This window comes from Mchenga conophoros, linkage group LG14 (genome assembly GCF_057382185.1).
Source record: "Mchenga conophoros isolate Kocher_MC1m ecotype Shallow Benthic linkage group LG14, M_conophoros_male_GT1.1, whole genome shotgun sequence".
Taxonomy (NCBI): Eukaryota; Metazoa; Chordata; class Actinopteri; order Cichliformes; family Cichlidae; genus Mchenga; species Mchenga conophoros.
In genome coordinates this window covers 23,824,184-23,846,666 of record NC_140539.1, presented here as the reverse complement: position 1 = coordinate 23,846,666, position 22,483 = coordinate 23,824,184, and the positions used below count along the sequence as shown (strand labels likewise).

Sequence of the window (22,483 nt, the reverse complement as noted above, 5' to 3'; positions counted from 1 at the left end):
AGACTGACTTGCAGCAGTAGTAGGTGCATGATCTAAGGAGCTTGGAAAGAAAAGCATCTGGACTTCTTTAAGTTGCTTGAAGACGTTTCACCTCTCATCCGAGAAGCTTCTTCAGTTCTAGTACTGAGGAAGCTTCTTTTCAACATAATACAAGGGTTGTTTGCGCTGCTGATGTTAAGGAAATTCAGCCAGCCAGGCCTGAGGTTTTCATTCGCCAACTTGCTGTTTGGCCCGCGTCTTTTAGCGCACGCGAGAAACAAACTTCAAGACATTATGCACACATATTAACGCTCCTCCAAATAGTCACAGCTTTATTGCAGCATCTAGATTTTTGTGTTTTCGTTTGTTTTGTTTTTTTTCTTGATGAAAAAACGGATAGTAAACAAACAGATTGTACGCTTAAAACATGATCCCTCTATGTCGGTCACTGTGTGTCTCTTTTTAGCTTTTTTTTTTTTTTTTTTAAACAACAACTATTATTTAATCTTTAAACAACAAACAAACCGTTTAACAACTTCTACACACGGATGCTGAAGGCATAAATTGCACTATTTTATACAAAAAGCGTTTATTGACAATCATAACATTGAGAGCAAAGAAATGTAATATAATGGAGTCTTCTAAATGTCATTCGTTTTGGAATGGTCGTTTTCCCGTGTTTGTGCTGTAGTGAAGTGCACGTGACCGTAAGATGTGCACGATCTGATGTCCTCGTGTTGGTGTTGTTCCCACATCATCATAATTAAGGTTGCTCCAGATTCAACATTGCAAGTGACCAATCGCATTGTGGGACAACTGGGAGTTCTTGATGTTGATGTAGTGCACCACCTGTTAAATTGCTGCTCAGTATTCTGATGCTTTGCAAAAACTGCTTTTATATGGCTACATAATCCTTAAAATCCCAAGTGCTTTATTTTGGGAAATAAATGCCTGCGATCTCCCAAAATAAAATCTTATATGCTGTTTTGCAACAACGGCAAGCTGCACAAGATGTTTATATTTTCAGTCACCATTCTACTTTGAGTAAATTTAAAGTTGCAGTTATTAGACGTTGGGAAGCAGAAGAAACAATATAAGAATACTATGTTGGGAAAGAAGACAACAGCTGTTGTATCATGCCACTCTAACCCGTGCAGTCAAACTGAGTAGCTGCAATAACGGAGACAGGAAGGAGATTGCTTGAGGTCCAGTTATTGTATGAGTAACCTTGACGGTGGGACTGTGGGAAAACATCCCGAGTATGACAATTTAGGACAAAATATCCGAACATAACGTTGTTCAGCCAGTCCATAAAACCTGAACCTAACATTATGAAAGGAAACAAGGAAGGCAAGAATGAGCTTAATGTTATTATTATTATTATTATTATTATTATTAGTAGTAGTAGTAGTAGTGTTGTGCATACGCCTTTTGCACGTCCGTCTTGTGTTCACACCAGCTTCACGGTTTGTTTATAAATGCCACTGATATTCTCACAAGGGAGGTGTGGCTAACGTAGTATTTAAACTCATCCCTTTGTCAGTTTGGATCTCACTTTCAGTGGGTAATCAGAGTTCAAAATGTTCGTGCTTTGGGCGCTACGATTTGGTAAGTTATTCGACATCATTTGCCGAAATCGGTTTTGATGCGTTATATGGTTTTTGTGCGCGCGTGTGTGTTTTAATTGAATAATAATGCTTTGTGCTAATTTTTCAGCTTGGGTGATTTTTGCTTGTGGTAAGTAGGGTTAAGGTTTATTTATTTGCACAACACTGCATGATACATATTTGATATTATTATTTTTTATTATTTTTTTCTTGATTTTGTTCAAAAAAGAACATTATAAATGTTCTTTTTTGAACAACCAGAAACGACCAGAAACAGACGGTTATTCCTTAGGTGCGAAAACGTGTTATGTATGTCGATTCGGCAATTTACAGTAGTGCTGGTGAAAAATCACAGCTGGTAGCGTGACTGTGGGCGGTAGACGGATTCTCATTTCCCAGATCACCAAGGACTTTTGTTTTACCATTATAGGCTCCATTGTCGCAGTAGTCCATGTGTAACTCTCATCATGTAGAAAAAAATGTTGACAAATGAACTTGTTTTAGCCTTAACTAAGAAGCGACTCACGTGACTGTGCTTGTTGACAAACTCTGCAGGAGGAACCAGCGCAGCCTCCAGAAACAACTGTTATCGGTGAGTCCTCCTCACTCACTGTCTGTACTATTTGTGTTTTGTAGTTCAATCACTTGACCCATCTTTACAGGTTAAGCTCTGCATTAGAAGCCATGTTTCACACAAGAACAGACGGGGAGACATAATGGTTATGTAGACTGTAGCAATGCGGTGTTTTAAAGATGACACTATTATGATTTACATATCAGAATGTACCGAAAATTGAGAGGAAAAAACTGGAAGGGCACAATCCATTTTGTTTTTAAACTTAAATCATGGGACCAGAACTGATCCTGTGTCTGTCACAAAAGTGCAAACATTGCGAAAGCTATAAGCGCATGAACCAAACAACCTCACAAAAACTTTAAATGTAAGCACCGAACGTCGGAAGCATCTTCTAGAGTCTCACTTTGAAATATTATATGTTCTACAGCAAAAGCTGTATTTACTGTTATTTATGTTATCTTTTATTTTTAGAAAAGACTGTAATGGAACATGGTATGACATCCAAGAGGCTACTTGCTGTGAAAACAAACTTTACCCTGGTGCAAGTTTCTCTTGTTGTGGAAATGAGCCTTACAATCCGGAAACAGCCACTTGTTGTAAAGTACAGCATGAGCACGACATCATAGGTAATGCATTTGTAAACTAAAATTGTAGTGGTGACATTAACTGTGCAAGAAACTGAATGTGATGGAAAAAATAATGCTTTAATAGAAATTACAGACAGGCAATAACATTTTACACATTACTGTTTACATGAACAGACATCACATGTTCAGCAGTTACACTGTGGTTCTGGTATCCGTGTCTTGTTTTTACAGCCAGTGTTGACCAGGGTCTGAATGAAAAGGTATCCAAGTGCTGTGACCTGAAGGCGTACAACCCAGTCAATGAAATGTGTTGTCAGTCAACCATCACAGCAAAACCTGGACCAATGGCTGAATGTTGTGGTAAAGGTGAGCAATGCTGGACAAACTAGTGAAAAACATCACACCAAACATACAGCATACAATTAAAACATAACATTACATCTAAACCATCACAAGATCTCAGGTGTCTGTGAATTTTTAACAATCTGATTTGCTTGAGTGTTAAACACTGAGGCTTAGCTAGTCAGGCTCTATTCCTCTTCAGTGCTTTTGAAGAAGCTCCTTATTTCAGTAAGGTGTAACAATTTTATTTTAGATTCCTCAAAGCAGCTTATTTTGTTTTTTTGCTTTATTTTTGTGAATTCTTGAGTTTGTTTTTTTCATTGTTTTTCTAGTGTTTAAATTTTGGATTCTCTTTTAATTTTAATGTTTGTTCTAAACATTTTGAGTTGTGTCTGAGTTGTAGCCACTGTTTAGCATTTATGTAGTTTTAGATTTCTCTCTACATTTCATTTTTCTAATACTGAGTTTGATTTCTTGTATTGTGTTTCTTTGACGTACTTTGATGTACTTTCTTTAAGTACAACACATCATCCAATAGTACGATGTGTTGTACTTAGGTAGTTAGTTGCCTTTTCTCATATGTCAAAGGCAAATGTAAAAAAAAGAATTATTTGACGTGCTTGAAACTTTCAGTTGGGTTGTGCCAAAGTAAATAGTGTTATATACAGTAAACAGTCCTTTACAGCTACTGGTACAATCCAATCCAAGAACCACTTAACTAAAGAGAAACAAAGGAAACAAAAAACTGAGATTTTTGATTCCAGATGACATGTCTTTGTGAGAAACAAAGATGTTTAACAAATGGTGATGCTGAGTACAAGCATCATTGTTTTCAGTAGGACTATCAGCAAAATAAAGACTAAGTTATGGTTGAGTATGATTTTTTTTAAAAAAACATGTTTTTCCCCACAGAGGTTTTTGATAAGGATAAGCAGTTGTGTTGTGGTCCAACTGATAACAGGATAATTTTGGTGAGGAATTCTAGCCACCACCGGTGCTGTGGCCACAACCAGTATGACACCAAGACTCAGTGCTGCTGTACAAATAAGGAAAACATTCTGGAGATACAACCTAAAGATTCAGACTGCTGCATGGAGGACTCTCCAGCAGGTAAGCTCACGTAACTGCACATCACAACTATTTACATTTCAACTCTTAACACTGCAAACCACAACACAATAAAATATAGATTCAAATATGCAAAGCAAAACAAAAAAGTGAACACACAGACCATTTAGAAATACTAAGTGCCTCAACTTTGAGAAGCTGATCCATTTTTTTCTGTCAGTAATTATCTGTCCTGTTTTGGAGAAGATCCTCTCAGAGGGGACTGTTGCCATAATGCACAGTCTCTGTGTCCAGATTTTGCGTGTTTTCTTGGTGTAACTCATTTTCTTTACTATACTTTTCAAATTTGATGATGTTGACTCTTGTTGTTGCCCACACCTCTCTTTTCTCTCTCCATCCTGCTCTGTTTGTGTGCTACTGCTGCTGCAAGTGCTGCAAACACAAGGCAGAAACACACATTGACAAATCACGTGTTGTGTGAAGCGAAAAAAAGTGAGAGAGGGTGAAAGAAAAAAATAGAAACATGGCTACCAATAGGGAGCCAGCTTTCCTTTCTTTAAAAAAACTATAATTGATTGAGTGATAACACTTTAATTATTCAGAGGGGAATTGTTTTACATGCTCTGGCACCATCATGTGCACCCCTTCTGACCATACATAGAGTACACAAACATAACATTGGGAAGACAGGTCAGAGAGGTATGAAAAAAACACAATACATGAGAAAAGAGGAGGAGAAAAAAGAACTTCTCCCAGACTGAGCTCCAAGGGGAGAGCAGTTTAAGAACAGAAAAAAACACCTCAGCACAGAAAGCACCTAAATCTTCAGGTCTTACGACATAAAATCACATGACTTGCAAGGGGGGTGGCGAGGTTAGGTATTAACCCATGTAGACAGCACGGTGGGAGTAAAGTACTCTCTCAAGTAGAACACAAGTTCTACTTGAGAGAGAGTGTCATTTGACCTGGTTAATCAAAAGTCAACAGTGTCCAGCTGATGCATGTGACCTTAAAGGATAGGAGCAGATAGTCAAAACACAGTTATGTCATCAATGAAGATTGTTGTTCTGGCCAGTCTTGGCCTTGGGTAGCCACATGTAGGAGATAGTTGTTTGGGTTTGAACGAACAACTGCATTCCAATTTCCAAGTTGGTCTGAATGTCCATCACTGGTCATCAGGTCTCTCAATTCCCATTGCAGAGCCATGAGCTTCTCCAAGATCTTATCAATATTGCGTTCAATAAAGACAGTCTGAGTATTCACTCATCTTCAATCGTGTCGGCCAGCCTTGTGGGGTTTTGAACAACTGTAACTACTTTCTTTGTTCTATGATAAAACAGGTCCAAGCCAGCTCCAATCAGCCAGAACTCTGTTATCATTGTTCCAAACACTAGACAAGGACATAGAAGCCAAACAGGAAAGATAAGGGAGGGAGAGGGAAATAGGATGCATCCGCCTCCGCCAAGAGCAGTAATAGATGATTATCAATATGACAACAGCTAACAACAATGTTGCTTATGCTAAACAGTAACAAATTTTGTATTTTCTATTTTCCTTTGATCATCTCTTATCTTCACGAAGTCCAAAACTAATCATACAGTAGTTAAAGGAAGGTTGTGTAAATTACTGTAGCTGATGCCTGTATGTTGACTTTCTCTTTGTCTCTGCAGTTCTTCCATGTGGAAATATAACCTTCAACAAACATACGCAACTATGCTGTCAGTTAAATGTTGTTCACAAATCTCCACAGAAGTACAAATGTTGTGATAAAAGTAAGTCGAGCTAATTATAGAATAAGCATTCCACTTAAACACAAGAACAGTATTTTAAAGCTATACTGCATGATAAAAAGGTAAACCCAGTGGTAGCATAACATGAACTTAGCTACGATTACGATACACTGTATGTGTTTCAGTTTTTAAGATCTGGATCTTTTCCACAGGGGCATATGATGTGGAAAAGGAGCTGTGTTGTGGCCCAAGTAATAACAAAATAATTCTAATGAGGAATTCCGGTAATCACCAGTGCTGTGGTCACAACCATTATGACACTGACACTCAGTGTTGCTTTTTGAATAAGGAGGGTGTTCTTGAGATTCAACCTAAGGATCCATCTGGCTGTAAGTCAGCTTTATGTGAAAGTCAGAACTTGTCAAAGACAAATTCATACAGATATTAGAAATCTATTTTTAAAAAGTGTTTACTTTTAGTAGTTTAAAAGTTTTATACCTAACTTTATATTTAATTTAATTGCAATTCAAAATCTTGTAAAAAAAAACAATGTCAAGATTACACTTTGTTCCATCTGGCACCATTTTATAAACCAAATCCTATTATTTGTTTTATTTATTTGTTTATTTTCAGTCAAAAGCCTTTATCCTTTATGTCCACAGGTGTGAGAGAAAAGGTAAGAAATACACTCCAATAAATGTAGGGTTCTTATTCTCTTTGTATTCATTCATACAGTGATCAGTAAAGAAACATTTTGGTCCTTTATTTGCCAATATGGGTGCATTAAAACATCCTTTTTATTTCTTTTTTTTTTTGTCAGACAGTTGAGCGCCAGTCTAAGTGGTAAGTTGACTAAAGGTTTTACTCTTAATATAACTTTATTCAAATGTCACAACATTCAGATTTCGTGGAAGTCAAAGTCCAAAGTGGTCCCAGTGGTAGGAACATTAGGAACTGTAATCCAAATACTGGAAGACTGGCTCAAGCAGATTCCAGGGACAACATCTGCAGTGTCATTGTTGTGCTGTATGAAAAGCAGAGGCAGGACACAATGCAGGACTCAGAGACAAAGGAATTAACTGAAGGAGGCAGCTTAATTCACTGTAACAAAATGCTTAAAAGTACAAGTATACAAAACTCAAAAACCAAGAGCTGGGGACTGAAACTAGGAACTCAAAACTAGGGATAAAAAAGGGAACACGCAGGCAAATGCAGCAAACTGGGACGACGCAGCAATGAGCAGAGGGAGACTGAGGACTTAAATGCACAGGATAACAAGGGGATGGGCAACAGGTGGAAAAAATCAGACATAACAAGACAAGGGAATTAAAACTGAACACAATGCACTTGAGACATGGACTATCAAAATAAAACAGGAAACACAACACAGAGACAGAGAGCGAGGGACAGCAAGAGAGCGAGGACAGTGAGAGAGCAAGGGAGACATGACAGGCCGGGGAGAACACAGACGAGACCAAGACAACGAGAACATGAACTAAATAACTAACTAAAACTAAATAAACAAGTAACTAATAACTATCAATACAAATGATTAAACCAGGAAGCACAAGGAAACTGAAAATGCCAAATAAAGACAAAAAAAACATAGATCATCACAATAATAACAAGTTGATGTGGACTGTTTGTGTTTATTTTTGTCTTTGTACATCCACAGCACTGAACCAAAAACACATCTCTGTGGGTCGTTATGTTACAATCCAAAGGAACGTCGCTGCTGTGAGAGAAATCAAGAATCTCACTGGTTCTGTGCCTCAGGTAACACCGTCTCCATGTTTGTTTGTTTTGATATGTGGTTGCCTTATCTGTCAGTTACCATCTCATGGGACTTACCCATCACTCTGTGATGCCAGCACGGCTTCCAGCAAAGCAGTTAGCTCAGTTTTTTTTATCTTGTGTGAAAGAGAAAAACATCTTTCAAAGAAACACTTTCAAACTAAATATCTTAAATCTGAAGTAACACTATGGCAGAATAGCACATTAAGAAACTGAGATATTGTACTTATTTTTCATGGATTTTTGCTAATTTGGAAGTCAAAAATCTGAATGTTCTCAAGTCAATTCAGGTCTCTTCTACAGAGTCATGCTGTTATAAGCAATCATTTTACATCGTCTAACTTGCAGAACTGGCAGAAGTTCCTCCAAATCCTCTATTTATGTCAAAGCAATAATAGGAATTTCATGGTACAAGTAACTCAAGTCCTGCGCACTACTGAGAAGTGAATGGCTTGATGTTTTTTTGTTGGCATGTAGTAAAATGGGTGCATTTAAGCTGTCATCTTAAGAAAAAGACTGCTATAAGCCTGCCAAGAAAGTGTCCTTCCTACCAAAATTTACCAGAGAAACATTTTTTAGGAATTACCTTTACACAAAAAGAGCAGAAACAAGTTGTGTTAAATTCTAATCTTAGGTGTGTGAATACGTTTTTTGTTTACTATACTTTCTTGGGAATAAAGAACCAAAAGGACAAAAGCTGTTTTTGTCCGACTTTAGTCCCCCAGGTTGCTGAAATACATAAAACAGTGAACAATGTTTCTTCATACAAACTGAAAGATTTAGTACTTCGCAAAATTATGTCTTATATTTAATGACAGTGAAGAATGTCACGTCATACTTGCAGACAGTGAAGTACTATCTGTCTTCCATCAGGAAAGATGGAATGATACGTAAAAGAAAAGCAATGCAATGACGTCTGAAAAAGGTTGTAAACAAGCCTGCATGTATTGAAGTGCTTTTATTTTCACTCTATGGATACAGACATCTAAATGTTTAGTAGCAACCTGTTTTAATGTAACATGTCTGTAGTGCCAATGTTGTCATTATGTGCAGCATTAGTGTAGGGCTGAAATGTGTCATAAAAAATCTCCTGGCATTTTGGCCCACATGACAACCGTAACTTATCACATATCTTCTTCCATCATCCTATAAATCATTAAGCTTTGTAATAAAAAATAAATAAATAAAATAAAAATGGTAGAGCAGTGTTTCCCAATCTTTTGGAACCATGGCACATATTTCACATGAGTAAAATCACACAGCACACCACCATTGATCATTTTTCCCGGCACACCATGCATAGCAGAATTGGCTCGGTTTGTCCCCAGTATACCTTTTTTGCTTTCTTCAGACCACTACTCATACTAGGGCATTCATCTGGGTCAGAATTTTCTCCAGGATCCAGGTCAGATTGACTACTTATTCTTTTCAATATTTATTGCTTTTACACACTGAGTTGTCTCACTCAGCATGATTATTATGTAATTTCTCCTTGGTCTTCTTCTGTTTTACTGGCAGTTGGCAACCTATTTAATTAGAGGAGGTAGTTGTACTTCCCTCTAGTGGTAGATAATGTAATTGTTCTGCCCATTACTCGCACCGTTCACTTACAGTACTAATCAGGTGGAACCACATAATCTTCCACGGTACACCTGATCATTTCTCACAGCACACCTATGAGCAGCAGGTGGGTAGGAAACACTAGTTTAGCTTGTGTTTGAGCATTTTGTCCTTGGGATTAACCAGAGTGTCTGGCTGGGTTCGAAGTGCGCTGAGATGTCATGCTGGTAGAGCAAACTCCTTACGACACCAACTGACTGTAACCTACAATCCAGTTTTGAGATTCCTTCCCAGGGGCCTTGACGCCCACTCACATCTTCACTCAGTCAGTTAACCTCAATAGGTCACATGATGGTTTCACCTGAAACCTCTGCTAATAATGACTCACATCCTTTTTCACAACTTGGCCCATTTGATGAGGTATGGGATCAATAGTGGGTCAATGACTCTCTTAAGGGACAAATCCCACTACGGTTTAAGTATTTGGGACTCTCAGTCTCCACCATTTGTTTTGGACTGAAGAAGCTTGTCAGATACGAGGTGAAGCAAAGAAGTCTGGTCATTTTGTTTTTCCAGGCTCCTTAGATTACCAGGATGACCTGGATGATTGAGACCTACGCTGACATTCTTTGATAAATCCTTTAAAAACTATAATGAGATTTGAGAATAATTAAAGAATAATCATTAGAGGCACTAAAAAGATTACTGACGTAACAATAAACTTCAAACAGCAGCTTGTTTGTTTTAAAAAAAACTGCCTGGAGCTCTGAATGGGTTCATGAACTTTGCAGTACCCCTGTAACTTGTTATGTTTATGACATGTTGTTGAACCAGAAAGTCAGCCAACTTTTAGTTTCTGCTTACGAGATGTTTTCCACTCTCTCCACTTTCCCACTGTTTCTCTTTCACTCTGATTTTCGCACATTTGGCTTCACATGCTTCAGTTTTTTTGTGGTTGGTAATTCCTCCACATCTGTCTAATGTTTTGCCTTTCGGAGTTTTTCCCAGACGTTAAGGGTTTTAAAAGTGAATATGGGTTAAGCCCACACTAGGGTCTTTCCCTTCCTCTGAGGAGATTACATCACCTCTTGCTTACGTTTCGCAAGATATAAAACATCCAACTCTTGCTGGTAAAAACAAAGCATGATTTGGCATTTTAGCATTTTTAACATGTGGATAAGCAATACATGGCAGAGGAGAGGGAAGGAAGATCAGATTGTTGATTGCTTCACAGACATGACTGAGCTGAAATCTCAATTTTATCATCAGTACAGTGCAAAGGATGGGAAAATAAGCAGGCTCTTACTTGTGAATATGAAAGAGGGTATTGTATTAGAAAATGCAGCTACAAGTAAACATGCTGAATGTGAACATGTATAATTTGTTCTCTCTCAGACCCTTTGAGTCATCTTTTGTGGACATTATTCATCTCAACATGTTTACTCTGCACTCACTCATCTTTCCACCCTTCTGACCATCACACCTCTCTATTTAGGTCAAAGGAAGACACCACCCACTGTGTACAACCCCCATACACAAGTCTGTTGTGATGGATGTGTATCAGGAAAGAAGCCTTGGATAGATCAAGTAATGTTTTCATTGTTCTTTTTTTTTTTCAACCCTGATCAACTAGATGAATTTTTCATTTCAGTGCAAGTCAACAATGTCTGTGGCAAAATCAACCCACTCTTTCCTTATGAAGCCAGAAGACCAAAGCACTGTTCCTTAAAAAAGAGAGAGAAAAATGTATTAAGGCCATACTAGTGAGATTTTGACTAAGTAAATGTTAGCACATACATTACAGTATTAAATTCAGTTAAAATAACTTAAAATGTATAGAGCTAACAACAGGGTCCCAGTCATTCCAGAAATGCAAGTTCTTTGTATGCACCTTCCACGAGAAAGCATGGAGCTCCACCCCGCTCCTTTTATAAAGTAACTGGGTGTTTTTAATGTGGTGCGTAAAAGTCATCTAAAGGCATACTTACCACTGCTGCAAAAGGATACCAAGTCTGGTAAGACTAAAACAAGACACATTATGAAATTAGATGTACTTACAGTTTTTTACAGACGCTAGGACACATTTCTCAATACTTAGGTCACTTTTGCAAAACTCCTCACACAGTGAGCACAACAGAAGTCTATGTGGGCTAAACTGAGGATCAGTTATCATTGTTTTGGCACAAAATGCATTCAGTGACTACATCTCTCAAATTTCATGAATTATTTTCTCACTCAGACACAACAACTGCCAAAAATCTTTGTACGTACAGGACATTTTGCATGTGCTTACATACTGTTTTCAAAACTGTTAAACTTATGGCCAAAACAATAACACAATGCAAAACTTAAAAAGACAGCAAAATCCAACAGCAATATTTTATTGAAACATATTTTAAATCTAAAAATGCAGTTTAACCAGCCACAGCTTATTCTCATTGTAGATGAACATCTACACAGGTGTTACTCCTTCAATTTTTCAACTCCTTCAATTCTGGCAGCCAGAAGATTCTTTCCTAGGTGTATTGCCCTAGATGACATAAGATTTGATGTGGATGAGAACCTGTGGCCAAATGGAGAAGACCGAGTAGATTAGCATTACTATTGTATGTGTATCAGTGGATGGTGTGTATACAAATTCTTGTATTTTGGGATTACTTAGTGCAAAAAAATAAAAATACATAAACAAATATTAACGAATTCTGCATGATGTCTGATTCATTCCAGTAACATATATTGAAATTATAAACAGAGATGTGTCCTTGTTTTACACAAGAAAACACTGTGTAATGCTACATGTTGTTAGTGTTTTTTAGGTCATTGTTTTGTGGGTGACAAAGTGTGTTTGTCGGCTGTCAACCTTTGCTAGTGTTCTGGAAGAATGAGTTTATTTGAGACCTGAATAAAGTGTTTTGGTAGTTGTAGTGCATTTTGAATGTGAAATGAACTGCTTTGCCAAGCTGAAGGTCAGTTAGGAGAATTGTGTGAAGAGTTTTGCAAAAGTGACCTAAGTATTGGGAAATGTGTCCTAGCGGCTGTAAAAAACTGTAATGTAAAATTGTAACCCTTTTTCTTTGCTTTTAATATTACTGATTTTCAATTTTTCATCTTTTTATTTTCCAAAACTAATACATTTTTGTGTTCACCTATGTGCAATAAAATTTTAACGTTACAGAGACAGGTTGTGTCACAACGCTGCAATGTTACTGTATTATCTCTGATTCTTCCAGTGCTGTGGAGAGACGCCGTATGGCTCGGCACAACGTGGAGTTCTGTGTTGTAATAAGACCTTGTACGAGGGCAGAGACGATGGAGAGGAATGTTCAGAGATGGGTATTCCTTACAACCCGGCTAAAGGGACCATGTGTTGTTCTCACTTTCATGGCAGCCCAGGACAACACTGCTGTGGGACAGAAATTTACCAGCCTCATGCTGAGATCTGCTGCAATGGACACAGGTGTGTGTGTGTGTGTGTGTGTGTGTGTGTGTGTGTGTGTGTGTGTGTGTGCGTGTGTGTGTGTGTGTGTGCGTGTGTGTGTGTGCGTGTGTGCGTGTGTGTGCGTGTGTGTGCGTGTGTGTGTGTGCTTCACATGGATTATTAAAGAATTTCTTCTTTCTGAGTCTCTGACAGTATTTGGCACAATTTGAGATCAAATTTATTGTGGAAAACTGTGTTTGCTTGCCACCATTCCTGTAATTTATCTATTTAGAAGAACTAAAATATTTAGGAATTTAATTTATTGTACCATTCAATATTTTGTATTGATAAATGGGTTGGAAACCGTTGTAATGTTATCAGAGTTATCACCCAAATCAGCAGCTATTTATATCTGGGTTTTAGTTCTTCATTTATGTTCAGTTTTGTATCAGTTGAACTGGTTGAGTCTTGGCTGCTCTCATAAGTTCGTTTCTACTTGTAGTAGCTGTGAAAGTGTGGTTGAGAATGGCTCTGGGTATAAATGCATTCTGTGTAGATCCTGACGGAGTGCTGAAACTGCAGCTCCAATATTTTTCTTTCACTGTGTAAACCCTGTGCTGAAGAAATGAAGATAATACCTTTCAGGCTGAAATCTATCAATATAGATAATGGCTCATATAACTCAGGCTCCAATAAGCTTACATTTTTCATCTCACTCTCCATATTTGATATTAATTGATACCTCTGTTTTCCAACCAGACATCCCAGACTGAGAAACATCCACTGCTGTGGGGTCAAAGCCTACAACATTAAAGACCCACAGATGAAGTGCTGTGCAGGAACACTGTACAATCTGACATCATTAGATGAGCATGGGGGGGATGCGCAGTGCTGTGGATCCATTCTGCAAAAGCCACAGGTAGAGTCAATGATATTGATGGCGTCAACAAAGTATTTTGTATTTCCTACCACTGCTTCACCCCCTTTAAACAGGCTTCTGCCTGTTGTAGGCACGAAACATGATTTAAAGTTACTTTTGGCTACAGTGGTTAGCATAACTGATGCTAACTTTTAATGCTAGATTTTTTTGTGAAGGAACATGAAGCGTATTTTTTGAAGAAAATTAATTGATATAGGTCTGGGGAAAAACTTAAGAAAGCAGCAGCTCCCTCCCACTACGCCATTGAAAGTACTGTTTAGTAATGAATGTTATACAACTGGAAATCTTCTAAATAGCAAAGTTGAATATCGGGGTTGCACCCATAAAAAGCTTGCCAAATTTTCTCTGCTAATGTTACAATGTTTTTGTAACAAAGAGCTGATAAAATATTACAATGTTTTTGTAACAAAGAGCTGATAACTGAGGATGTAGCAAGATTATTGGCTTAACATGTAATGTGGCCTGACTGAATTAACACAATGCCTCAGTGACTGCAAACAATTATGTTTTTATTAACAATAACACATAATATCTTTTCAAAACCAGGAGATTTGCTGCTCAGGTGAGGACAAAGAGGTGCTTTACACTGTCAAGACAGGATTTGGATGCTGTGGTCACCTCTATTACAACACCACTTTGTGGTCGTGCTGCGCTGGGAGGCTTACATTAATCAATGAATCAGAACAGGATCAGAGAAAGATGATTAATGGTCAGTCGCATACATTTAGATGTCCTCTCACAAAGTAGAACTTCATTTTGTGTCATTTTAACATGATGGCACAGCCCAGATTCTGCATTTTACCAATAATATGTCTATACACTTTTTTTTTCAGAATACCGACATTTCTCTGTGAATAATCTGAACAAAACTTCTCTTTGCAATAAAGGTATGAAATATATACACATATTGGAATGCCATTGAAAAATAATGTGTATTTGTAATGCAATGTTCTGCATCTCTGTTTAGTGCGCATTGGGATTGTGGAAAGTGTGTCTCTGCATAGCATTGTTTTCAAGAGCATGCTAAAAGTCCATGGGAAGAAGGCCAAAGTCAAAGCTTTGTCTTTGCCGTACACCCTGAAAATAGTTGATCACTGCAGCTCCCCTAAACTGATTCCTGGGAAGATCTATATCTTTAACAACGTTAATATTTTCACTGATTTCAATCATCAATCTGTTCTTCAATCACTGCATTTCATTTTTTCCAAGTGTTCACCTTAGACCAGTAATCACATTCTAGTTACAACTGTATTCTTACTTGTGTTACAAAGGTCATCTCCTTGAAGACAGATTAGAAGAAGAGAAAATCATTAAAAGTGCCATATGGGCATTTCTTTCATTTTAGTGCATTGAAGGACAAGAACGTGCAAGTACAAACTACTTCGAGCTTGAAAGTAACATGCACATTGATCCCAGCCAAGCAGCTAGAGTCCTCATTCTGTTTATTTGGGACTGTAGTCTAACTAGTGTGATGGTACACCTAAGGTCATGTTAGAGTAATGCAAAAAAAGATAAGATGAATAAAAATTATTTATTTATAAAACTATTTAAAATGTAAAGTAATTAAGGAAGTAATAACTACTTCAAAATCACCAAGAAATGTCAAACTTTAATTACTTTAGTTACAATTATGTCTTTACTTGTGTTACTTTTAAAAAAAACAATGAGTAATGTGTAATTTCTTACTGTTTATGGGAACCATCCCATCTTTATGTAACAGTACAACATTCAACCTTACAGACCCACACAACAAAAAAAGAAGATATAAACATGATCATCTTTAGGTATAGCCACAATTACCAGCAAAGTTAGTGGAAAAACAGCTCAACATTTTCAAATAGCCAGTTCAGTAGAGTTCTCTGGAATTGACACAGTCATCTTAAGCAGCGGTCCCCAACCTTTTTATGCCCGACAATATTTTCATGGACGGACCTTTAACACACGTGAAAAGACCCAGGAAAACCGAGTTAACGAGCAAAACGATAACAAAATAACGCTGAAAACTGATAAAAACCCTGAAAACCATACATTTCATACCTGAGCCTCTACTCTCGCAGCCTGGTACCAAACGACTCACGGACCGGTACCGGTCCGAGGCCCGGGGGTTGGGGACCACTGATCTTAAGCACTGCTCAGGGTCTTAGGGTCCTTTTTCAGGTTCTTGACAAGAATTGAATCCTGTTTGCAGCAATGGATAGATGCTTCTCACAGTGAAATCAATGTATTGCACTAATCTCAATTGCTCAATGTTGTACACCACTGTATTTTTTGTGTTTCTGCAAGGTGAGCCCACTTAATTGTTGCATTGTTGCATACATGAAAAAGCTAAAACTGTTTTTTTAAGTCAAACCCACACTATTGAATGTATGCATGTATTATAAATCATATGTTTTATTTTACTAGCTAAAGCTAGAGAACAATAAGCACTTACTTCTGAATGCCATAGATGTTATAAGAATTGCTATTTCTTCTTAACTACCCAACTGTGTTCACCTTTGTGTAAGCTGTAGTTACTTTTTAACGAGAATGTGATTTATGTAATGTGATTAAAGATAGAGTACTGTAACTGGCAGATGCAGAGTGGGTACTATGGATGAGCCCCAGGGGTCCAGGCTCACCCAATAAAGTTATAGTGCCTCCTGAGCTGAATTGTATGCTATACTGTAACTAAGTTACACTAATTCACACAATTTGGTGATTAAAAAAAACGCCAAACAAACCTTGGACCCATCCAGGTCAAACTTTGGGAAGTGCCTTTCTCTTTGAAACAAAAAAAAAAAAAAAAAGAAAGATTCGTCAGGTTGTGAAGCTAGTTTTAAATCATGACCCTATTCAAAGGTTTCGAAATAAATGGAAATCTGTTCAAGATATTTACTTAGGTTTATTGAGCCACTTCTGCACTTCTGTCTCTTTTCCTCTGCAATATAAGACAGATGCATTTTTTTTTAAATATTTCTCTGTGAATGTTTGGTGCTATGCATGTATTTATATTTAATTTTTCTATAGAATAGTAATGTGACTTGTGTTGAATGACTCCTGTCAAAGTTGGTTGTTCTTCCAGTTCATATGGTCTGCAATTGACCCAGGGTAAAGGTTTGCCATTTTTGTACTGTATATTGCTTTATTAGAAGTTGCTGACATCTGTCATTTTTTGAGTTGATTTATTAAAGAAAACAATATTGTACTCATAAATGCACATTTATTATTGTCTAATTCTGTCTTCCAACAAACCGATGTAGTTCAAGGGCTTAAAATGAATCCATTAAAATACATAAGACTGGGGCCAGTTTTTTGCACCACCATCTTAAATACAGTAGCCAAGATGAATATTGCCAATCCATCTAACTACGATTTATGTATGTGGCTATGTACTGGTCACATGTGGACAACAGAACTCACTGACATTTGCATACTATGGAGACAAAGTTTAAGACTTGAATTAGGAGAAGTAAGAAAGCAGAATTAAGTTGAAGGCAATCTACTAGTAATTGGCGGAACCACAAAGAGGAACACAACATAGATTTTCCAAAGAAGGTTTGACTGTTGTACTAAATTTTGTATATATTTAAGTTTATTTAAACCACTTTCTAATGCATTGAACTATAATCTCGAAGGCAGAGTGATCAAACGGTATTAAATGTCAAAATTATTCTATACATGTGTAGCCCTGTCTGAAATTATTCAGGCTTACAGGGTAAAGAAAAAAAAGTCTACTGTTATAAAAAATGGTTAAAATATAAATAGTTGATAAAAGGTTTAAAATCATATGCTTTGGTACAAATGTATTTCATTTACAGTTAAGAGTCCAATAAATAAAAGGGTTTCATGATTTAGAGTTCATTTTCTGTGCAGAATCAATATGTTGGGGTGTAACCTAAGTTTATTTACCCATCTAATGTCAGTTACCTCAATGTTGTATTGTCATTGGTTGTTGTGCTGACGAGCCAGTCAATGTCACTCTTCTATGTTATGGGGGCGGGACGGGTGGTAAAGTTTGTGTGAATCTGTGGGAGCGGACACAGAAGCTAAGTCCGAAGAGAGAGATGTCGTAAGGCAAACGTGGTGTGGATTTTGCATCTAAGTGTATCATTGAGGTCGACTACCCGTGGTCCTGATATTACTTATTTGTGATCTGCAAGAGGTAAATGAGACTGTGTGCCTTGACATTTGTACTGTAACTATTCGTTATAGTGATAAAATAGCGTGATATGTGATGCTAACTAGCGGCTTGCTAATTAGTGCAGCTTACCGCGTTATGTGCTGTGATGCCATGCTGTATGTTTAGCTCTGTGATTTTCAGTCAAAGCATGCTAATGCTAAATCGTTATGTGATAGCATTTGGTATTGTAGCTCACGTGTTTTAATATGTTTAGAAGCCAAGGGACGCTCTGAAAGGAGAGGGAGAGAGAGGTGTCTACCCAGATGGACCCTGCTGTTTTCTCACCCCTGGCTGTTTTCTCACCCCTGGCTGTTTTCTCACCCCTGGCTGTTTTCTCACCCCTGGCTGTTTTCTCACCCCTGGCTGTTTTCTCACCCCTGACTGTCTTCACTACTGGTGAACTAACTGCCCATTTCTGATTGCCCCACTAACAAACTCATTGGACTCGTGAGTACTAACTGGAACTAAAGTGCACGTATTTTGTTTTATGGCTCAGTTTGAGTGAAGCGGCCATCAGTTTTAGGCCTCACCGCACCCGAACTTCGAATCAGGCCTGCAACAAGCACCGTGCTACAGGTGTAGTGTGGACAGGTTAAAGTGTGTGTGTGTGTGTGTGTGTGTGTGGGCCCACTGTTACAAATTTGGTTTAAATTGAGTAAGTGTGTAGTTTTAATCAAAGTTATTATCAAAGGTTGAAATTCATCCATTTTAAAGGTGTGAGCTGTTGTAACTGAAATAACAGTTGGCACCTAAGAAAGAGGTATTTTGTGTTGATAATCTTTTATTTATAATCCATGTAGTCACATTTACAGTATTTTTGTTTGTTTATTTGAATTCAATTCATTTTATAAAAGTAACTGTTTTTTTTTATTCATTTCTTTTTGTCTAAATAAATACCCGGTGAGGGATAAATTTGTGTAAAATACAGTTGTGGTGGTCCTTATTAGTTAAATTAGAGGGTATCAGGTAGAGCTGGGCGATATATCGAGTTTTTAAAAAATATCGATATATTTTTATACGAGATATAAGATGTGACAATATCCTTTATATCGATATAGTCTATGTTACGTTATAATTATACTTGTGGAGCCGCAAGTTTGCCTCTCTTTCGTCCACTTTCGTCTTTACGCAACGTTACTCGGCCTCGCCTCTCCTTCACTGAACACAACTCCCCCTCCTCCCCCATCGCTTCACCTGCAGGAAGCGACAAGATGGACACGGCAAATCTCCGTTAACGAGTTACTGCGCATCGCCCCGTGTGTGGGGCTGGACGACGACAACGTGTTAGCTAGCTAACCGCGCTAACGAGCTAACGACGCTAACGCCATGCAGCCCAGGGGCTGCACGGACTAAAATCCTTTCATTTTCTCAAAAGTTGACAGCGCGCCTTATGTATGAATTCTGGTTGTGCTTGATGGCCGCGAACCGATTTTATGTGGAACACGGCGCTCAGCAATCTGTCAAAAAATGCTTTAGTACGACTTTGATAAGCTACGGAGCTGCACCGCTTGATAGATTGTCGGAGGATTACGGCTGAGCCTCGCGGAGTGATACGTACTGTGCTTCAACGTAATATTACCCTACTGTGTATAAGGACCATAAATGGCACCTGTTAAGAGACGTGGTTGCGAAGCGGATTTCAAACTCCAGGCTGTCAGTCACGCAGTACAAGTTGGGAACAGAGCAGCTGTGAAATCTGTCTTTGTTACTATGCTTAGCGTCTTTTAGTTTACATTTTGACTGCACAATTGTGAGCTTTTTGTTATGCACAAAAACAACATTATTTTCTTTTATTTATGGATCATTATTATTTAATAAATGCTCATAATTTATTTTTGAGTAAATTTTATGTACATCTGCTCTATGTTAATAAAAGTGCCTGTGTGACATCTGGGACACAGCTTTGACTAAGAACTCTCTTTTTGTTCTTACTTTATGACTTTAAAAAAATATATCGAGATATATATCTTATATCGCCATCCAGCTAAAAAATATCGAGATATGAATTTTGGGTCATATCGCCCAGCCCTAGTATCAGGTATCATTACTAGTAGCACTACGAACCCAGGCCCAGTCTCATTGTACTATATACTCTAGCTTTACCATAGCTACGTGGGACCTGGGTTACACATGAAAGATTAATTCGCCCTGTTCAACTGTGATCACTCTCTTGTCTTTGACCTCTTGTTCCCATGTACAATCTTTTATACAGAAAGTATATTATGTATACAGTGGTTCCTCGTTTATTGCGGGAGTTAGGTTCTAAAAATAACGCGCGATAGGTGGAATCCGCAAAGTAGCTAGCTTTATTTTTTACAATTATTATAGTTGTTTTAAGGCCGTATAACCCCTCACTACACACTTTATACACTTTTCTCAGACAGGCATGAACATTTTCACACTTTTCTCTCTTGTTTAAACTCTCTCAAAGTTCAAACCTTTGTAGAAAAATAAGTCCAATATTATAGAATGAATCCAAACCCTGTTTTCAGTTCCAGAACATGGGAATAGTGCAGCTGTAAGAGAATTTAACACTAATGAATCAATGGTACATAAGTGGAGGAAGCAAGAAGGATGATTTGCACCTCACAATGCGTGTGCCTTATGGTCTGAAAAATAGGTAACTTCCCCCTTTAGCATGTCCAGAAGTCCAACTTTTTGTGCGGTGGTTAGCATCTTCCTCTGCCCTTTGGGTGCTACTGCAGGTGCCTATGAGGGTGGAAAACATTTCATCGACATTGTTGTGTTTGTTGGGGAGAAAACTTATAAACATACAGTACAGCAGTTCAGAGTCACACTGCTAGCGATCAAAGATTTATGTAAATTTGACAAACTGAACACATTCTGTACTGTACAGGAGACATGGCACAGCCAATCAGGACACAGAACATAATGCACTGTAAAAAAACCCAAAAAGCATTCAAAATTGCACAAAAAAATCTGTGCATCAGCGAGCCTGCGAAAAGTGAACCGCGTTATAGCGAGGGACCACTGTACTCTAATTCCAACTGATGCATTGAGAAAGTAGAAAGTATAGTCCCTTAAGACCCAGCTGAATGCTTAAGTCAGGGTCAGTATGAAAGTTATAAATATTTTCCAGAACATTCTTCTTTTAGCTGCCTCTTTTAGAAATCACCAAAGTAACTCATCTGCCTCGATCTCGCCCTATCCGTAGTATCCTCCTCTGTCCTCTGATTTCAAGATTTCAAACCACAGGAAAATCACTGGGTTATAAGAAGCAGAAAAGCATGCACACATAGGACAAGTATGCTATTGCTATTCATTGCAGTTTAACCTGTCAAGGACAAAAACATGAAGTGCATAGCACTGTTGCCCTCATAGAGTTTGCATGTTCTTCACGTGTTTGCATGGGTGTTCTCCAGATACCCCTGCTTCCTCCCACAGACCGCAGACATGCAGTTAGTGGGGCTAGGTTAATTGATCATTCTAAATTGCCCATAGGTGTGAGGGTGAATGGTTGTCTGTTTCTCTGTGTTAGACCTGCAATAGACTGGTGATCTATCCAGGGTATACTCCACCTCTCCTCCAATGCCCCATGACATATGCTCCTGCCTCCCTGAAACCCTGAAAAGGACAAGTGGAAGAGGATGGATGGAGCGACAGCTACGTGAATTTTGTTTAAAACTGATCAAAGTGCAGGGAAAAAAAAGATTTTTTTTAATGTTAAGCAGACTCTAGACTTTGTTGAACACTCCAAAAAATAACGCTTTAAATGAATTTAAAATAATCATGAAAAGGATTTCCACGTTAATAAATGGCTTTCTATTAGATGCAATAATTCTGTTCGACTAACATAATTTGCGTGGGTTGGATCAGCAGGATTAAATTAAGTTGGACTCAACTGCAGTAAATAAATTGATTCATCATTAATTGATTAAGTTGGTCCAATTCAAGTACATTAAGTTGGAATAACAGAATTGCATGATGGTAAAATAAAGCAATTTAATCATGTAAATTTATTTAAATAGTTATTTTAAATAGTTATTTTGTGGTAGGTTATTTAATGTCAGTAGTTATTTTGAGTATAGTAATCAAATCAAATCACTTTTATTGTCACATCACATGTGCAGGTACATTGGTACAGTACATGTGAGTGAAATTCTTGTGTGCGAGCTTCACAAGCAACAGAGTTGTGCAAAATACAATAATGTAAACAAGCAAAATACAAGACTGGCTAAATCTGAAACTAATAAATATATGTACAAGGCCCAACAGCGCCTCTACTCTACGGAGCGCACACATTCCCAGATCTCTGATGTTGATCTCTGATGTTGAACTTCTACAACTGTGCCATCAGCAGCGTTCTGACGTATGGATTTCTAGTGTGGTTCCCCAGCTGCACCAAGGCCGATCAGCAAGCACTCCAGCGGGTGGTGAAAGAAGCTGGCAGAATTATTGGAACAAGTCTGCCAGAGATCAGTAATATCTTCCCCACTCGCTGTCTGAGGAGGGTGCACAGTATCCTGCGGGACCAACATCACCCTGCGCGCCACCTTTTCCATCTGCTGCCCTCAGGGAGAAGGTACAGGTCTATACAGGCCAGAACATCCAGACTGGCCAACAGCCTGTATCCACAGGCTGTGAGGCTCCTGAACTCTCTGCCCCCCTCTCACGGACAATAACCATATCCAACTTCTTAATAGCAATGAACTGGTCTGCATTGGTGCATCATATCTTTATTCTCTTCCCCCTCCTGCCCCC

The 22,483-nt window shown here is 38.1% G+C and overlaps 1 protein-coding gene across 1 annotated transcript; it reads left to right on the top strand.

Moving 5' to 3' along the window:
- The first annotated feature begins 1,539 nt into the window (after positions 1–1,539).
- LOC146559757 (uncharacterized) lies at positions 1,540–17,227 on the top strand. Its single transcript, XM_085244346.1, has 17 exons — positions 1,540–1,587; positions 1,696–1,716; positions 2,142–2,178; positions 2,635–2,789; positions 2,982–3,116; positions 4,005–4,202; positions 5,831–5,932; positions 6,103–6,279; positions 6,524–6,552; positions 6,711–6,733; positions 7,566–7,666; positions 10,740–10,831; positions 12,475–12,701; positions 13,422–13,581; positions 14,149–14,311; positions 14,436–14,489; positions 14,570–17,227. The coding sequence occupies exons 1-17, from the start codon at positions 1,560–1,562 to the stop codon at positions 14,821–14,823; spliced, it is 1,956 nt and encodes a 651-aa protein (XP_085100472.1). The 5' UTR covers positions 1,540–1,559; the 3' UTR covers positions 14,824–17,227.
- The last annotated feature ends 5,256 nt before the right edge of the window (positions 17,228–22,483 follow it).